Below are 17250 nucleotides of genomic sequence, written 5' to 3' on the forward strand. Positions count from 1 at the left end.
TCATTGTTTCCTGACGCCTCGGTCACGTTATTTTAGCAATTGTGTTCTAAGGCAGTGTTTCTCAACCGTTTTCTCAACCGTTTTCTCAACAGGGGCCGGCAAGCTTCGGTCCTTCCTTCCTTTCTTACATAAAAGTCAATAACAATAGTTCTCAGGTCAGTCAGTAACATCAACGTCCCAGAGACTGGTCAAGTATTCACGGACTAGTCAGAGGTTGAGAAACACTGTTAAACTTCTAATGGATAACTACCCTATACAACCAGGCTCACTGAGTCTTGTCCCTGGTCCATTTGATAATAGTCTCAGGCGAGCGATAGAGGAAGATGAGTTTAGCGTACATGTCTTCCTCCAGGTCCAGCTCTCCCGTCTCTCGGACCAGGAAGATGTCGACGCAGAGCTTCAGGATGCGGTCCACGTTGGGCAGCTCCTCGAACATGATGGTGTGGGAGACACCGCTGAAGAACTCACGGACGAACTTACCGATGACGAGCACCACGGAGGCGTACAGACCCATGATCCTGGAGGGAAAGATCCATACATACTTAGTTAATGTAGTTATGCCCATTATACACAGCACAGTACAGAGTATACGTTTTCTTATTCAACATCGATGGGTACTTGACTAACTATGTTGGAGTAAGTATCTCTACTTGCACATCATCATCTGTGCATCAATCACTCCCATGTTTAACTGCTAAATTTTAATTATTTCGCCACTATTGGCCTATTTATTGCCTTACCTCCCAATTCTTACTACATTTGCACACACTGTACATTGATTTTTCTATTGAGTGTTATTGACTGTATGTTTGTTTATCCCATCTGTCACTCTGTGTTGTTTGTGTCTTGGCCAGGTCACAGTTGTAAATGAGAACTTGTTCTCAACTAGCCTACCTGGATATATAAAGGTGAAATAAAATTTAAAAAAAATAAAAAATTGACTGGTACACCTGCACTACAGGTCCTGTCTGCTATGTGATGGGATGGACACAAGCTACTGCTTGGTTAGCGGATGGCTTACAGGAGCCGATACTTTCATGAGATCAAATTAAATACTTGTGTGACGGGATGCTATGCTATATTATGCCATTCCATGCTACGCTATGCTCTGTTTTTTGTTGTCTACTCACCCGTATCCAGCCAGGAAACCCAGACTAGGAGGGCTGACCTGGTCACTGAAGACATAGAGCTCCAGCCCAGCGTCGTACAGGTGCTTGGGCCTACGAACGCTGATCTGTCCCGGATCTGTCTGGTTCACGATCCACCACTCCTGGACCTCTGCTGAGTCGTTATGGGAACGCTCCAACGCCAAAGTGATGCTCATGTACACCTTCTCTGGAATTGAATAGAATGAAATATATTATAAGAAAATAGAATACAATAAAATAAAATATTGTTTTTAATGTTCATATACACCTTCTCTGAATTGAATAGAATGAAATATATAATAAAATAGAACAAAATAGAATAAAATAACACCCCTACTCTTACGATGAGTACCATGGTATCTTTAATGACCTCAGACAGTCAGGACACCGGGGTTAACACCCCTACTCTTACGATAAGTACCATGGTATCTTTAATGACCTCAGAGAGTCAGGACACCGGGGTTAACACCCCTACTCTTACGATGAGTACCATGGTATCTTTAATGACCTCAGACAGTCAGGACACCGGGGTTAACACCCCTACTCTTACGATAAGTACCATGGTATCTTTAATGACCTCAGAGAGTCAGGACACCGGGGTTAACACCCCTACTCTTACGATAAGTACCATGGTATCTTTACTGACCTCAGAGAGTCAGGACACCGGGGTTAACACCCCTACTCTTACGATAAGTACCATGGTATCTTTAATGACCTCAGAGAGTCAGGACACCGGGCTTAACACCCCTACTCTTACGATAAGTACCATGGTATCTTTAATGACCTCAGAGAGTCAGGACACCGGGCTTAACACCCCTACTCTTACGATAAGTACCATGGTATCTTTAATGACCTCAGAGAGTCAGGACACCGGGCTTAACACCCCTACTCTTACGATAAGTACCATGGTATCTTTACTGACCTCAGAGAGTCAGGACACCGGGCTTAACACCCCTACTCTTACGATAAGTACCATGGTATCTTTACTGACCTCAGAGAGTCAGGACACCGGGCTTAACACCCCTACTCTTACGATAAGTACCATGGTATCTTTAATGACCTCAGACAGTCAGGACACCGGGGTTAACACCCCTACTCTTACGATAAGTACCATGGTATCTTTAATGACCTCAGACAGTCAGGACACCGGGGTTAACACCCCTACTCTTACGATGAGTACCATGGTATCTTTAATGACCTCAGAGAGTCAGGACACCGGGGTTAACACCCCTACTCTTACGATAAGTACCATGGTATCTTTAATGACCTCAGACAGTCAGGACACCGGGGTTAACACCCCTACTCTTACGATGAGTACCATGGTATCTTTAATGACCTCAGACAGTCAGGACACCGGGGTTAACACCCCTACTCTTACGATGAGTACCATGGTATCTTTAATGACCTCAGACAGTCAGGACACCGGGGTTAACACCCCTACTCTTACGATGAGTACCATGGTATCTTTAATGACCTCAGACAGTCAGGACACCGGGGTTAACACCCCTACTCTTACGATAAGTACCATGGTATCTTTAATGACCTCAGAGAGTCAGGACACCGGGGTTAACACCCCTACTCTTACGATAAGTACCATGGTATCTTTAATGACCTCAGAGAGTCAGGACACCGGGGTTAACACCCCTACTCTTACGATAAGTACCATGGTATCTTTAATGACCTCAGAGAGTCAGGACACCGGGGTTAACACCCCTACTCTTACGATAAGTACCATGGTATCTTTAATGACCTCAGAGAGTCAGGACACCGGGCTTAACACCCCTACTCTTACGATAAGTACCATGGTATCTTTAATGACCTCAGACAGTCAGGACACCGGGGTTAACACCCCTACTCTTACGATGAGTACCATGGTATCTTTAATGACCTCAGACAGTCAGGACACCGGGGTTAACACCCCTACTCTTACGATGAGTACCATGGTATCTTTAATGACCTCAGACAGTCAGGACACCGGGGTTAACACCCCTACTCTTACGATGAGTACCATGGTATCTTTAATGACCTCAGAGAGTCAGGACACCGGGCTTAACACCCCTACTCTTACGATGAGTACCATGGTATCTTTAATGACCTCAGAGAGTCAGGACACCGGAGTTAACACCCCTACTCTTACGATAAGTACCATGGTATCTTTAATGACCTCAGACAGTCAGGACACCGGGCTTAACACCCCTACTCTTACGATAAGTACCATGGTATCTTTAATGACCTCAGACAGTCAGGACACCGGGGTTAACACCCCTACTCTTACGATGAGTACCATGGTATCTTTAATGACCTCAGACAGTCAGGACACCGGGGTTAACACCCCTACTCTTACGATGAGTACCATGGTATCTTTAATGACCTCAGAGAGTCAGGACACCGGGGTTAACACCCCTACTCTTACGATGAGTACCATGGTATCTTTAATGACCTCAGACAGTCAGGACACCGGGGTTAACACCCCTACTCTTACGATAAGTACCATGGTATCTTTAATGACCTCAGACAGTCAGGACACCGGGCTTAACACCCCTACTCTTACGATGAGTACCATGGTATCTTTAATGACCTCAGAGAGTCAGGACACCGGGGTTAACACCCCTACTCTTACGATGAGTACCATGGTATCTTTAATGACCTCAGACAGTCAGGACACCGGGGTTAACACCCCTACTCTTACGATGAGTACCATGGTATCTTTAATGACCTCAGAGAGTCAGGACACCGGGCTTAACACCCCTACTCTTACGATAAGTACCATGGTATCTTTAATGACCTCAGACAGTCAGGACACCGGGGTTAACACCCCTACTCTTACGATAAGTACCATGGTATCTTTAATGACCTCAGACAGTCAGGACACCGGGGTTAACACCCCTACTCTTACGATGAGTACCATGGTATCTTTAATGACCTCAGAGAGTCAGGACACCGGGGTTAACACCCCTACTCTTACGATAAGTACAATGGTATCTTTAATGACCTCAGACAGTCAGGACACCGGGCTTAACACCCCTACTCTTACGATAAGTACCATGGTATCTTTAATGACCTCAGACAGTCAGGACACCGGGCTTAACACCCCTACTCTTACGATGAGTACCATGGTATCTTTAATGACCTCAGACAGTCAGGACACCGGGGTTAACACCCCTACCCTTACGATGAGTACCATGGTATCTTTAATGACCTCAGAGAGTCAGGACACCGGGGTTAACACCCCTACTCTTACGATGAGTACCATGGGATCTTTACTGACCTCAGAGAGTCAGGACACCCGGGGTTAACACCCCTACTCTTACGATGAGTACCATGGTATCTTTAATGACCTCAGAGAGTCAGGACACCCGTTTAACGTCCCGGGCCGAAAGACGGCACCCGACACAGGGTATTTGTTTACAATGCAGGGGTAAATGTGAAAATAAAAGCCTCCAGATGAAAGGAACACCCCCATCTCTCTGTCATGGTTTAATCCATTTATTTCTATATGACACGCTGTCCATTCAGTAGAGATGAATTTGAACTCCTTTATGCATCCATTTTCCTTTTGACTTCCTCATTTTCTCCATTTGTTCGCCATGCGTCCTTGATTTAAAAAAAAATAAAAAATAGCCTTTATTCCAAAGCATCAGATTGAACGTTCTGTTGTGTAGTTGAGCCCACGAGTGGATAACTCATGACATTCCATGCCAAGATGTGTGTAGTGAGTGGATAACTCATGACATTCCATGCCAAGATGTGTGTAGTGAGTGGATAACTCATGACATTCCATGCCAAGATGTGTGTAGTGAGTGGATAACTCATGACATTCCATGCCAAGATGTGTGTAGTGAGTGGATAACTCATGACATTCCATGCCAAGATGTGTGTAGTGAGTGGATAACTCATGACATTCCATGCCAAGATGTGTGTAGCGAGTGGATAACTCATGACATTCCATGCCAAGATGTGTGTAGCGAGTGGATAACTCATGACATTCCATGCCAAGATGTGTGTGGATAGCATTCCAGTGGATAACTCATGACATTCCATGCCAAGATGTGTGTAGTGAGTGGATAACTCATGACATTCCATGCCAAGATGTGTGTAGTGAGTGGATAACTCATGACATTCCATGCCAAGATGTGTGTAGTGAGTGGATAACTCATGACATTCCATGCCAAGATGTGTGTAGTGAGTGGATAACTCATGACATTCCATGCCAAGATGTGTGTAGTGAGTGGATAACTCATGACATTCCATGCCAAGATGTGTGTAGTGAGTGGATAACTCATGACATTCCATGCCAAGATGTGTGTAGTGAGTGGATAACTCATGACATTCCATGCCAAGATGTGTGTAGTGAGTGGATAACTCATGACATTCCATGCCAAGATGTGTGTAGTGAGTGGATAACTCATGACATTCCATGCCAAGATGTGTGTAGTGAGTGGATAACTCATGACATTCCATGCCAAGATGTACACATTCTGTAATTGACAGCGGCCTTGTCAAGCCTCCCTCAAGACAAACAGACCACTCTTCCCAACATCCTGTCACGAACAGAAATGGTCGGGTGAATGTCATACACATTGTCATCTAGTCTAGTAGGTTCACTGTGTGTTGACTGTGTATTGACTGTGTGTTAGGGTGACCATCATGTTTTAAGGCACATTGTTGTCTAGTCTAGTAGGTTGACTGTGTGTTGACTGTGTGTTAGGGTGACCATCATGTTTTAAGGCACATTGTAGTCTAGTCTAGTAGGTTGACTGTGTGTTGATTGTGTATTGACTGTGTGTTAGGGTGACCATCATGTTTTAAGGCACATTGTAGTCTAGTCTAGTAGGTTCACTGTGTGATGACTGTGTATTGACTGTGTGTTAGGGTGACCATCATGTTTTAAGGCACATTGTTGTCTAGTCTAGTAGGTTGACTGTGTGTTGACTGTGTGTGTTAGAGTGACCATCATGTTTTAAGGCACATTGTAGTCTAGTCTAGTAGGTTCACTGTGTGTTGACTGTGTGTTGACTGTGTGTTAGGGTGACCATCATGTTTTAAGGCACATTGTAGTCTAGTCTAGTAGGTTCACTGTGTGTTGACTGTGTGTTGACTGTGTGTTAGGGTGACCATCATGTTTTAAGGCACATTGTAGTCTAGTCTAGTAGGTTCACTGTGTGGTTCATCACATTTATCTCGGGACAGTTTTAGCCCCATTTGAGGTGTCCTGACTTTTCAGGCTACAAAAAAAGTTACATTTGTCAGGAAGACGCATCAGTCAATATAGACCTACTCAATATAGACCTAATCGATATAGACCTAATCAATATAGACCTACTCAATATAGACCTACTCAATATAGACCTACTCAATATAGACCTAATCAATATAGACCTACTCAATATAGACCTACTCAATATAGACCTAATCAATATAGACCTACTCAATATAGACCTACTCAATATAAACCTACTCAATATAGACCTAATCAATATAGACCTACTCAATATAGACCTACTCAATATAGACCTAATCAATATAGACCTACTCAATATAGACCTACTCAATATAGACCTACTCGATATAGACCTACTCGATATAGACCTACTCGATATAGACCTAATCGATATAGACCTACTCGATATAGACCTAATCGATATAGACCTAATCGATATAGACCTAATCGATATAGACCTACTTGATATAGACCTAATCGATATAGACCTAATCAATATAGACCTAATCAATATAGACCTACTCAATATAGACCTACTCAATATAGACCTAATCAATATAGACCTACTCAATATAGACCTACTCAATATAGACCTACTCGATATAGACCTACTCGATATAGACCTAATCGATATAGACCTAATCAATATAGACCTAATCAATATAGACCTACTCAATATAGACCTACTCAATATAGACCTAATCAATATAGACCTACTCAATATAGACCTACTCAATATAGACCTAATCAATATAGACCTACTCAATATAGACCTACTCAATATAGACCTACTCAATATAGACCTACTCGATATAGACCTAATCGATATAGACCTACTCGATATAGACCTAATCGATATAGACCTACTCGATATAGACCTAATCGATATAGACCTAATCGATATAGACCTAATCGATATAGACCTAATCGATATAGACCTAATCAATATAGACCGAATCAATATAGACCTACTCAATAGCTGAATGTCACTAGGAACACTTCAGGTGTTTTGTAACAGATGTCTATTTACATGCACAAGTACACATGCAGTTTGGTTGGAGTGGATGAACATGCACAGGTAGCCTGCTTTTTGAAGTGATTTATTTAGACAATCATATGAAAATACCACGACTGGTTGTGTTCATGTCACATTGAAAAGTAATGCATGTTTACAGTTTAAATGGCATCTGTATTCTTAGACGCCATCTTTATTCTTAGACTCCCAAGCGAATATCACGGTGTAATTCACACGGTGTTTAAATGCTGCTTTACCTTTATACAGTTGTTCTATTGGCTTGGCCTCGGAGTCACTAGGGGCTCGGAGGTACCGCGGGAAGACATGTTTTATCACCCTGGTAACAGAAGAACACAACAGGCTGTTTGTTACTAACAACAGTTATGACATAGAGAAATATGTCAGATTAAGTTTATAAAGCTAGAATACTTATGACATCCATTTTTGGAGATTTATAAATAAATGATATACACAACACATTAAGAACACCTGCTCTTTCCATGACGTAGACTGACCAGGTGAATCCAGGTAAAAGCTGTGATCCCTTATTGATGTCACCTGTTAAATCCACTTCAATCAGTGTAGGTGAAGGGGAGGAGACCAGTTAAAGAAGGATTTTTAAGCCTTGAGACAATTGAGACATGGATTGTGTATCTGTGCCATTCAGAGGATGAATGGGCAAGACAAAATATTTAAGTGCCTTTGAGCTGGGTAGGTTCCTGTGTTTATCAAGAATGGTCCCCCACCTAGCCAAATTTACACAACTGTGAGAAGCATTGGAGTCAACATGGGTCAGCATCCCTGTGGAATGCTTAAGACACCTTGTAGAGTCCTGACGAACTGAGGCTGTTCTGAGGAAAAAGGGTTCCTAATGTTTGATGTAATCAGAATATAACATGCCGTAAAACTTAAATTAATAGCCTGGGCCTTTATTTGCGTAAATCACTGAACAGGCGCTTATTAATCTTGGCGCACCGATCCCTTTAGCGGGATCATTTTCGTCAACATCCGGTGAATTGCAGAGCGACAAATTCAAATTAAATTACTAAAAATATTTAATTTTCATGAAATCATAAGTGCAATATACCAAAACACAGTTTAGCTTGTTCTTAATCCACCTGACGTGTCAGATTTCAAAAAAGCTTTACGGTGAAATCAAACCATGCGATTATGTGAGGACAGCTCTCTCAGCAGACAAAACATTACAAACAGCTAGCAGCAAAGTAGATTGGCCACGAATGTCAGAAAAGCAATACAATTAATCTCTTACCTTTGATGATCTTCGTATGTTTGCACTCACGAGGCTCCCAGTTAAACAATAAATGTTGGTTTTGTTCGATAAAGATTATTTTTCTATCCAAAAACCTCGCGTTAGGTTCAGAAATCCACAGGCTCTTTCGGTCACGACGGGGCAGATGAAAATTCCAAATAGTATCCGTAAAGTTCGTAGAAACAAACGTTTTTTATAATCAATCCCCAGGTTGTTTTTACAATAAATAATCGATAATATTTCAAGCGGACGGTAGCCTTTTCAATAGGAGAGAGTGAGAAAAGGTCTCGCTCCAGTGGCTCTCGCATGCACAAATCTGGGGACACCTAGCTATCCACTGACGCGATGTGATCATTCTCGCTCATTTTGCAGAATAAAAGCCTGAAACTATGTCTAAAGACTGTTAACACCCTGTGGAAGCCATAGGGAAAGGAATCTGGTTGATATCCCTTTAAATTGAGGATAGGCTTGCAATGAAAAAGAGAGGTTTCAGAAAAACAGCACTTCCTGGTTGGATTTTCCCCAGGTTTTCGCCTGCAATATCAGTTCTGTTATACTCACAGACAATATTTTGACAGTTTTGGAAATTATATGCATATTCTCGCTTCTGAGCCTGGGAAATAGGCAGGTTATTCTGGGCACATTTTTCATCCAAACATCAAAATACTGCCCCCTAGTCTCAAGAGGTTTTAAAGACAGGCTTCTATTTGAGCCAGTCGTCTATTTCCTTAATGCACACAGCTTTTGCTCATTTGCTCATAGTTAATTGTTTAATTCCAGCATTTACTTTCAGCAATTTAATCAATTTCTTAATTTCCTGCACTAACCTGTTATCATTTACACACAGTAACCAAGTTTCCTTCCAACCTTTTTATGCGAGTAGAGTAGGTTGGACACAAAATGTCACAACGGGCCTGATGGAAACAGCTATTTTTTCCGGTAAACTTTCCAAATGTCGACAAGATAACATACGCTAGACAAGGTGCGATCTTTTTGTGTCAGTAAAAATTAATTATGTGAGAAATGGCGGAGGAAACACTTTAATGTGTAAATATTAATATAATAACCATATCGTGATCCTCCCACTATGACTCGGGGTTGCATGCAGCTTATTAGATGAAATATGTTACACTATTACACACAAAAGTATGTGGACTGGAAGCAACGTCAGCACAATAACTGTTTGTTGGGGTTTACATGGCTCACCACTATTGGACTCTGGAGCAGTGGAAACCTGTTCTCTGGAGCAATGTTCTCTGGAGCAGTGTTCTCTGGAGTAGTGGAAACCTGTTCTCTGGAGTAGTGGAAACCTGTTCTCTGGAGCAGTGGAAACCTGTTCTCTGGAGCAGTGGAAACCTGTTCTCTGGAGCAGTGGAAACCTGTTCTCTGGAGCAGTGTTCTCTGGAGTAGTGGAAACCTGTTCTCTGGAGCAGTGGAAACCTGTTCTCTGGAGCAGTGTTCTCTGGAGCAGTGGAAACCTGTTCTCTGGGGCAGTGGAAACCTGTTCTCTGGAGCAGTGGAAACGTGTTCTCTGGAGCAGTGGAAACCTGTTCTCTGGAGCAGTGGAAACCTGCTCTCTGGAGCAGTGGAAACCTGTTCTCTGGAGCAGTGTTCTCTGGAGTAGTGGAAACCTGTTCTCTGGAGCAGTGGAAACCTGTTCTCTGGAGCAGTGGAAACCTGTTCTCTGGAGCAGTGGAAACCTGTTCTCTGGAGCAGTGGAAACCTGTTCTCTGGAGCAGTGGAAACCTGCTCTCTGGAGCAGTGGAAACCTGTTCTCTGGAGCAGTGTTCTCTGGAGTAGTGGAAACCTGTTCTCTGGAGCAGTGGAAACCTGTTCTCTGGAGCAGTGGAAACCTGTTCTCTGGAGTAGTGGAAACCTGTTCTCTGGAGCAGTGGAAACCTGTTCTCTGGAGCAGTGGAAACCTGTTCTCTGGAGTAGTGGAAACCTGTTCTCTGGAGCAGTGGAAACCTGTTCTCTGGAGTAGTGGAAACCTGTTCTCTGGAGCAGTGGAAACCTGTTCTCTGGAGCAGTGGAAACCTGTTCTCTCTGGAGCAGTGGAAACCTGTTCTCTGGAGCAGTGGAAACCTGTTCTCTGGAGCAGTGGAAACCTGTTCTCTGGAGCAGTGGAAACCTGTTCTCTGGAGCAGTGTTCTCTGGAGTAGTGGAAACCTGTTCTCTGGAGCAGTGGAAACCTGTTCTCTGGAGCAGTGGAAACCTGTTCTCTGGAGCAGTGTTCTCTGGAGCAGTGGAAACCTGTTCTCTGGGGCAGTGGAAACCTGTTCTCTGGAGCAGTGGAAACCTGTTCTCTGGAGCAGTGGAAACCTGTTCTCTGGAGCAGTGGAAACCTGTTCTCTGGAGCAGTGTTCTCTGGAGTAGTGGAAACCTGTTCTCTGGAGCAGTGGAAACCTGTTCTCTGGAGCAGTGGAAACCTGTTCTCTGGAGTAGTGGAAACCTGTTCTCTGGAGCAGTGGAAACCTGTTCTCTGGAGTAGTGGAAACCTGTTCTCTGGAGCAGTGGAAACCTGTTATCTGGAGTAGTGGAAACCTGTTCTCTGGAGCAGTGGAAACCTGTTCTCTGGAGCAGTGGAAACCTGTTCTCTCTGGAGCAGTGGAAACCTGTTCTCTGGAGCAGTGGAAACCTGTTCTCTGGAGCAGTGTTCTCTGGAGTAGTGGAAACCTGTTCTCTGGAGCAGTGGAAACCTGTTCTCTGGAGCAGTGTTCTCTGGAGTAGTGGAAACCTGTTCTCTGGAGCAGTGGAAACCTGTTCTCTGGAGCAGTGTTCTCTGGAGCAGTGGAAACCTGTTCTCTGGAGCAGTGGAAACCTGTTCTCTGGAGCAGTGGAAACCTGTTCTCTGGAGCAGTGTTCTCTGGAGTAGTGGAAACCTGTTCTCTGGAGCAGTGTTCTCTGGAGTAGTGGAAACCTGTTCTCTGGAGCAGTGGAAACCTGTTCTCTGGAGCAGTGGAAACCTGTTATCTGGAGCAGTGGAAACCTGTTCTCTGGAGCAGTGTTCTCTGGAGTAGTGGAAACCTGTTCTCTGGAGCAGTGGAAACCTATTCTCTGGAGCAGTGTTCTCTGGAGCAGTGGAAACCTGTTCTCTGGAGCAGTGGAAACCTGTTCTCTGGAGCAGTGGAAACCTGTTCTCTGGAGCAGTGTTCTCTGGAGTAGTGGAAACCTGTTCTCTGGAGCAGTGTTCTCTGGAGTAGTGGAAACCTGTTCTCTGGAGCAGTGGAAACCTGTTCTCTGGAGCAGTGGAAACCTGTTATCTGGAGCAGTGGAAACCTGCTCTCTGGAGCAGTGAAAACCTGTTCTCTGGAACAGTGGAAACCTGTTCTCTGGAACAGTGGAAACCTGTTCTCTGGAGCAGTGTTCTCTGGAGCAGTGGAAACCTGTTCTCTGGAGTAGTGGAAACCTGTTCTCTGGAACAGTGGAAACCTGTTCTCTGGAACAGTGGAAACCTGTTCTCTGGAGCAGTGAAAACCTGTTCTCTGGAGCAGTGGAAACCTGTTCTCTGGAGCAGTGGAAACCTGTTCTCTGGAGCAGTGGAAACCTGTTCTCTGGAGCAGTGGAAACCTGTTCTCTGGAGCAGTGGAAACCTGTTCTCTGGAGCAGTGGAAACCTGTTCTCTGGAGCAGTGGAAACCTGTTCTCTGGAGCAGTGTTCTCTGGAGCAGTGGAAACCTGTTCTCTGGAGCAGTGGAAACCTGTTCTCTCTGGAGCAGTGGAAACCTGTTCTCTGGAGTAGTGTTCTCTGGAGCAGTGGAAACCTATTCTCTGGAGCAGTGGAAACCTGTTCTCTGGAGCAGTGTTCTCTGGAGTAGTGGAAACCTGTTCTCTGGAGCAGTGGAAACCTGTTCTCTGGAGCAGTGTTCTCTGGAGTAGTGGAAACCTGTTCTCTGGAGCAGTGTTCCCTGGAGTAGTGGAAACCTGTTCTCTGGAGCAGTGTTCTCTGGAGTAGTGGAAACCTGTTCTCTGGAGCAGTGGAAACCTGTTCTCTGGAGCAGTGGAAACCTGTTATCTGGAGCAGTGGAAACCTGCTCTCTGGAGCAGTGGAAACCTGTTCTCTGGAGCAGTGGAAACCTGCTCTCTGGAGCAGTGGAAACCTGCTCTCTGGAGCAGTGGAAACCTGTTCTCTGGAGCAGTGGAAACCTGTTCTCTGGAGCAGTGGAAACCTGTTCTCTGGAGCAGTGGAAACCTGTTCTCTGGAGCAGTGGAAACCTGTTCTCTGGAGCAGTGTTCTCTGGAGCAGTGGAAACCTGTTCTCTGGAGTGATGAATCACGCTTCACCATCTGGTAGTCCGACGGACGAATCTGGGTTTGGCGGATGCCAGGAGAATGCTACCTGGTCGAATGCATAGTGCCAACTGTACAGTTTGGTGGTCGAGGACTGTTTTTCAGTGAAGTGAAATCTGAACTATTTCTGAGTTTTGTGTCGTGCCTGGCGGGTTGAAGTATGATTTTCATGTGTTTGTTTGATGGGGTGCTGTCCTCAGATAATAGCATGGTTTGCTTTTGCCGTAAAGCCTTTTTGAAATCTGACACTGTGGATTAACAAGAAGTTCATCTTTAAACTGATGGATAACACTTGTATGATTTATGAATTATTATTGAGTATTTCTGTTTTTGAATTTGGCGCACTGCTATTTCACTGGGTGTTGTCAAATCAATCCCATAAACGGGATTGGCGCGCGAAGGGATCACTATAAGGAATTTGAAATGATTTATACTTCTTATATTTAAAACCAAATACTTTTAGACTTTTATTCAAGTAGTATTTTACTGGGTGACTTTCATTTTTACTTGAGTCATTTTCTTTTAAGGTATCTTTCCTTATACTTGAGTATGACAATTGGATACTTTTTCCACCACTGAATGTAACAAATCAAACATGAAACCTCAAACAATTCATGGTAATTAATTGTGACCTCGTAAATAGTTCATTTAGACCCGGCATTAATGTGACTCAGCGTTGAAGTTTTACGATATAAATGCCTCATGAGCTTAATTCAACTGTCGTACTTCATCAGAACCCCAAAATATATATATATATATTTTTTTTAAATTTGACCTTTATTTAACCAGGTAGGCTAGTTGAGAACAAGTTCTCATTTGCAACTGCGACCTGCGATATGTTTGTAAACAACGTAAATGTAAACAAACACGGCATAGGCTTAAAACATTGTTACAATTTTGAAAGTGGTTCTATTTCTCCAAAACAGAGACGCTTGAGCTTCATTATTGTTTCAACTCCTGATTCAAGCTATATAATAAAAGTAGTTTGATATATATCTATATATTTTTTTAAAAATTAATTGACAAATAAATAGAAAGTACACTCACACTCTGTCTCGTCTGGTCCCGTTGAGCAGTAGGCTCAGCTCCAGTTTGGTTGCATCATCCAGGAACGTCACTTTCTTCCCAGTCGCAAACTCAGCCTTCGCTCCCAGAGTCAGGTTCCTGGTTGAAATGATCAGATCATTTCACGTCTCAAACAGGTGTATGAGATTATAAAGCCAAAAAGTAACATGACACATTTATGTGACTAAAATGAATCTGTATGGCTGAGAAAATAAAGATCCTTTTATCTCTACTCTACTATTCTCTACTCTACTCTACTATTCTCTACTCTACTAATCTCTACTCTACTAATCCCTACTCTACTAATCCCTACTCTACAAAACTCTACTAATCCCTACTCTACTCTACTAAACTCTACTCTACTAATCTCTACTCTACTAATCCCTACTCTACTCTACTAAACTCTACTAATCTCTACTCTACTAAACTCTAATCTACTAATCTCTACTCTACTAAACTCTAATCTACTAATCTCTACTCTACTAATCCCTACTCTACTAATCTCTACTCTACTAATCTCTACTCTACTAAACTCTACTCTACTAATCCCTACTCTACTCTACTAAACTCTACTCTACTCTACTAAACTCTACTAATCTCTACTCTACACTACTAATCCCTACTCTACTAAACTCTACTCTACTCTACTAAACTCTACTCTACTAATCCCTACTCTACTCTACTAAACTCTACTCTACTCTACTAATCCCTACTCTTACTCTACTAATATCTACTCTACTAATCCCTACTCTACTCTACTAAACTCTACTCTACTAATCCCTACTCTACTCTACTAAACTCTACTCTACTCTACTAAACTCTACTAATCTCTACTCTACCAAACTCTACTCTACTAATCCCCACTCTACTCTACTCTACTAAACTCTACTAATCAGTACTCCTTTTATTTGTATTCCAGAGGGGAGAGAGAGAGACACAGCCGCATGTGAGCTCCTGCATTTTTCAGCATGTTTTTATAAAAAGATAGATTTGAAGTTAGATAAACTTGGAGTTTTTGGCAGGGACATATACAGGATGCTTCCCTCCACAGCATAACCTTCACCCCAGATAAAAACTCCAAACCTACAACCTGATTTTGGGCAAAATTACCTGGAAGGATTCCTACTACCAAGGATTCCTTTTTCCAAGATATACAGTGGGTGCTCTGGCAAACAAACAGCAGAGACCTGAGGACACCATCCAACCTGGAACTGGAGTGAGTCATGTTTGGTTTGATGCTATTTTGGAAGCCAAGATGAAAAATAAAAAATAAAGTACATTACAATGCTATATTTTACTTTATGGGGACTGAACGCTAAGTTCAGGCTGCCAAGCCTACTAGGACAGACAAGATACAACTTCAATTACCACTGAGGTGTGAAGTGAGAGGTGTCAAAACCTTTGAGCCCAGCAATGGCAGGAGTCTCTCCCAGCCTATCCCACCCAAATCCAGAGGCTAATTAAGCCCCGCTGTTCAGAGACCATCCCCAGGCATTTTCAACAAGAACTCTGCCTCCTGAAAAATGGTTCTCCCAAGTGGGTGTGACACCTACTCCTGTTGCCTGCTGCGCCCCCAGCGAAAAAGGTGCAGGAAGATCAGGCTCTATAGGGCGGCGAAACTATTTGTTGTTTCCTCTCCGGGCCTCTCGCTGGGAGAGTAGGCTGCTTTGCGGCAGGCCGCTGTCTTCGGCTTCCATGGCTCGTGACATGCCACCAACGTTGGTTGTCATGCTCTTCTTGCTGTGCTCCTTCGACTCCGCTATCAGATAGGGAGAGGAGAGGCAGGAGATGGCTCCCCTGGCGAACAAACTCCGGGCAACACCGGCCAGTCGGATAACGACAAACGACAAGACGGAGATGCATTCAACATGCGTGAACGCCGACCCAGCCACCGGTGTAGAAAAGGTAAGAATTCAGTTACTGTTCGATTGAATGTTAGAATGGGCAAAACTAGTGACCTAAGTGACATTGAGTGTGGTATTATCGTTCGTGACAGGTGTGTCAGTTCCAGTATCTCAGAAACGGCCTCCTGGGCTTTTCACGCACGACAGTGTGCAGGGTTTACCGAGAAAGGTGAGACAAACAAAACACATCCAGTCAGCGGCAGTCCTGTGGCTGAAAACAGCTCGTTGATGAGAGAGGTCGAAGGAGAAAGGCAAGAATCGTGCAAGCTAACAGGCTGTGCAGAACGGCATCTCGGACCGCACAACCCGTAGGTTCTTGTCACGGATTGGCTATTGGCGGCAGACAACCACACTGGATTTGCGGCACACAACCACACTGGATTGGCGGCAGACAACCACACTGGATTGGCGGCACACAACCACACTGGATTGGCGGCAGACAACCACACTGGATTGGCGGCAGACAACCACACTGGATTGGCGGCACACAACCACACTGGATTGGCGGCAGACAACCACACTGGGTTCCTATCAGTGGGAAAACATTGCCTGGCCCGACGAAATCCCAGATCCTGTTGCGTCATGCTGGCGGCAGAGTCAGTATTTGGCGTAATCAGCATGAGTCCATGGTCCCATCCCGCCTGGTGTCAACGGTACACACATTTTAAAGAAAAATAAGAGTTCTATAAAAAAAGAAATTCACTAAATAAACTAAAAGTGAGCGGACCAAAGTCATTTGGCGTCACTCTAAAGCGGAAAGGTGGAATAAACGAGTCAGGAGTAGGTTTTCTTGATCGAACACAGCTCTCTATTGAGGGATTTCTGTCAATACAAGTTGGGCTACTATCCGTGAGTCCAGCCTGCCCTCTGGTGGTCCTTCCACATTAACTAAAAAACTAAAGAGCAAAAATAACGAGGCTATATACAGGGGGTACCGGTACAGAGTCAATGTGGAGGCTATATACAGGGGGTATCGGTACAGAGTCAATGTGGAGGCTATATACAGGGGGTACCGGTACAGAGTCAATGTGGAGGCTATATACAGGGGGTACCGGTACAGAGTCAATGTGGAGGTTATATACAGGGGGTACCGGTACAGAGTCAATGTGGAGGCTATATACAGGGGGTACCGGTGCAGAGTCAATGTGGAGGCTATATACAGGGGGTACCGGTACAGAGTCAATGTGGAGGCTATATACAGGGGGTACCAGTACAGAGTCAATGTGGAGGCTATATACAGGGGGTACCGGTGCAGAGTCAATGTGGAGGCTATATACAGGGGTACCGGTACAGAGTCAATGTGGAGGCTATATACAGGGGTACCGGTACAGAGTCAAT

The 17250-nt window shown here is 44.0% G+C and overlaps 1 protein-coding gene across 1 annotated transcript in view; it reads right to left on the reverse strand.

Moving 5' to 3' along the window:
- Positions 1–265: 265 nt before the first annotated feature.
- The window catches only part of LOC135563129 (piezo-type mechanosensitive ion channel component 2-like), a 396954-nt gene continuing 379969 nt past the window's right edge, over positions 266–17250 (reverse strand). Inside the window, 4 exon segments of the mRNA XM_065006107.1 lie at positions 266–518; positions 1131–1335; positions 7642–7721; positions 13991–14107. Of these exon segments, the coding sequence (XP_064862179.1) occupies positions 266–518; positions 1131–1335; positions 7642–7721; positions 13991–14107 (655 nt within the window).

Source organism: Oncorhynchus nerka, linkage group LG20, assembly GCF_034236695.1.
Source record: "Oncorhynchus nerka isolate Pitt River linkage group LG20, Oner_Uvic_2.0, whole genome shotgun sequence".
NCBI classification, from domain to species: Eukaryota; Metazoa; Chordata; class Actinopteri; order Salmoniformes; family Salmonidae; genus Oncorhynchus; species Oncorhynchus nerka.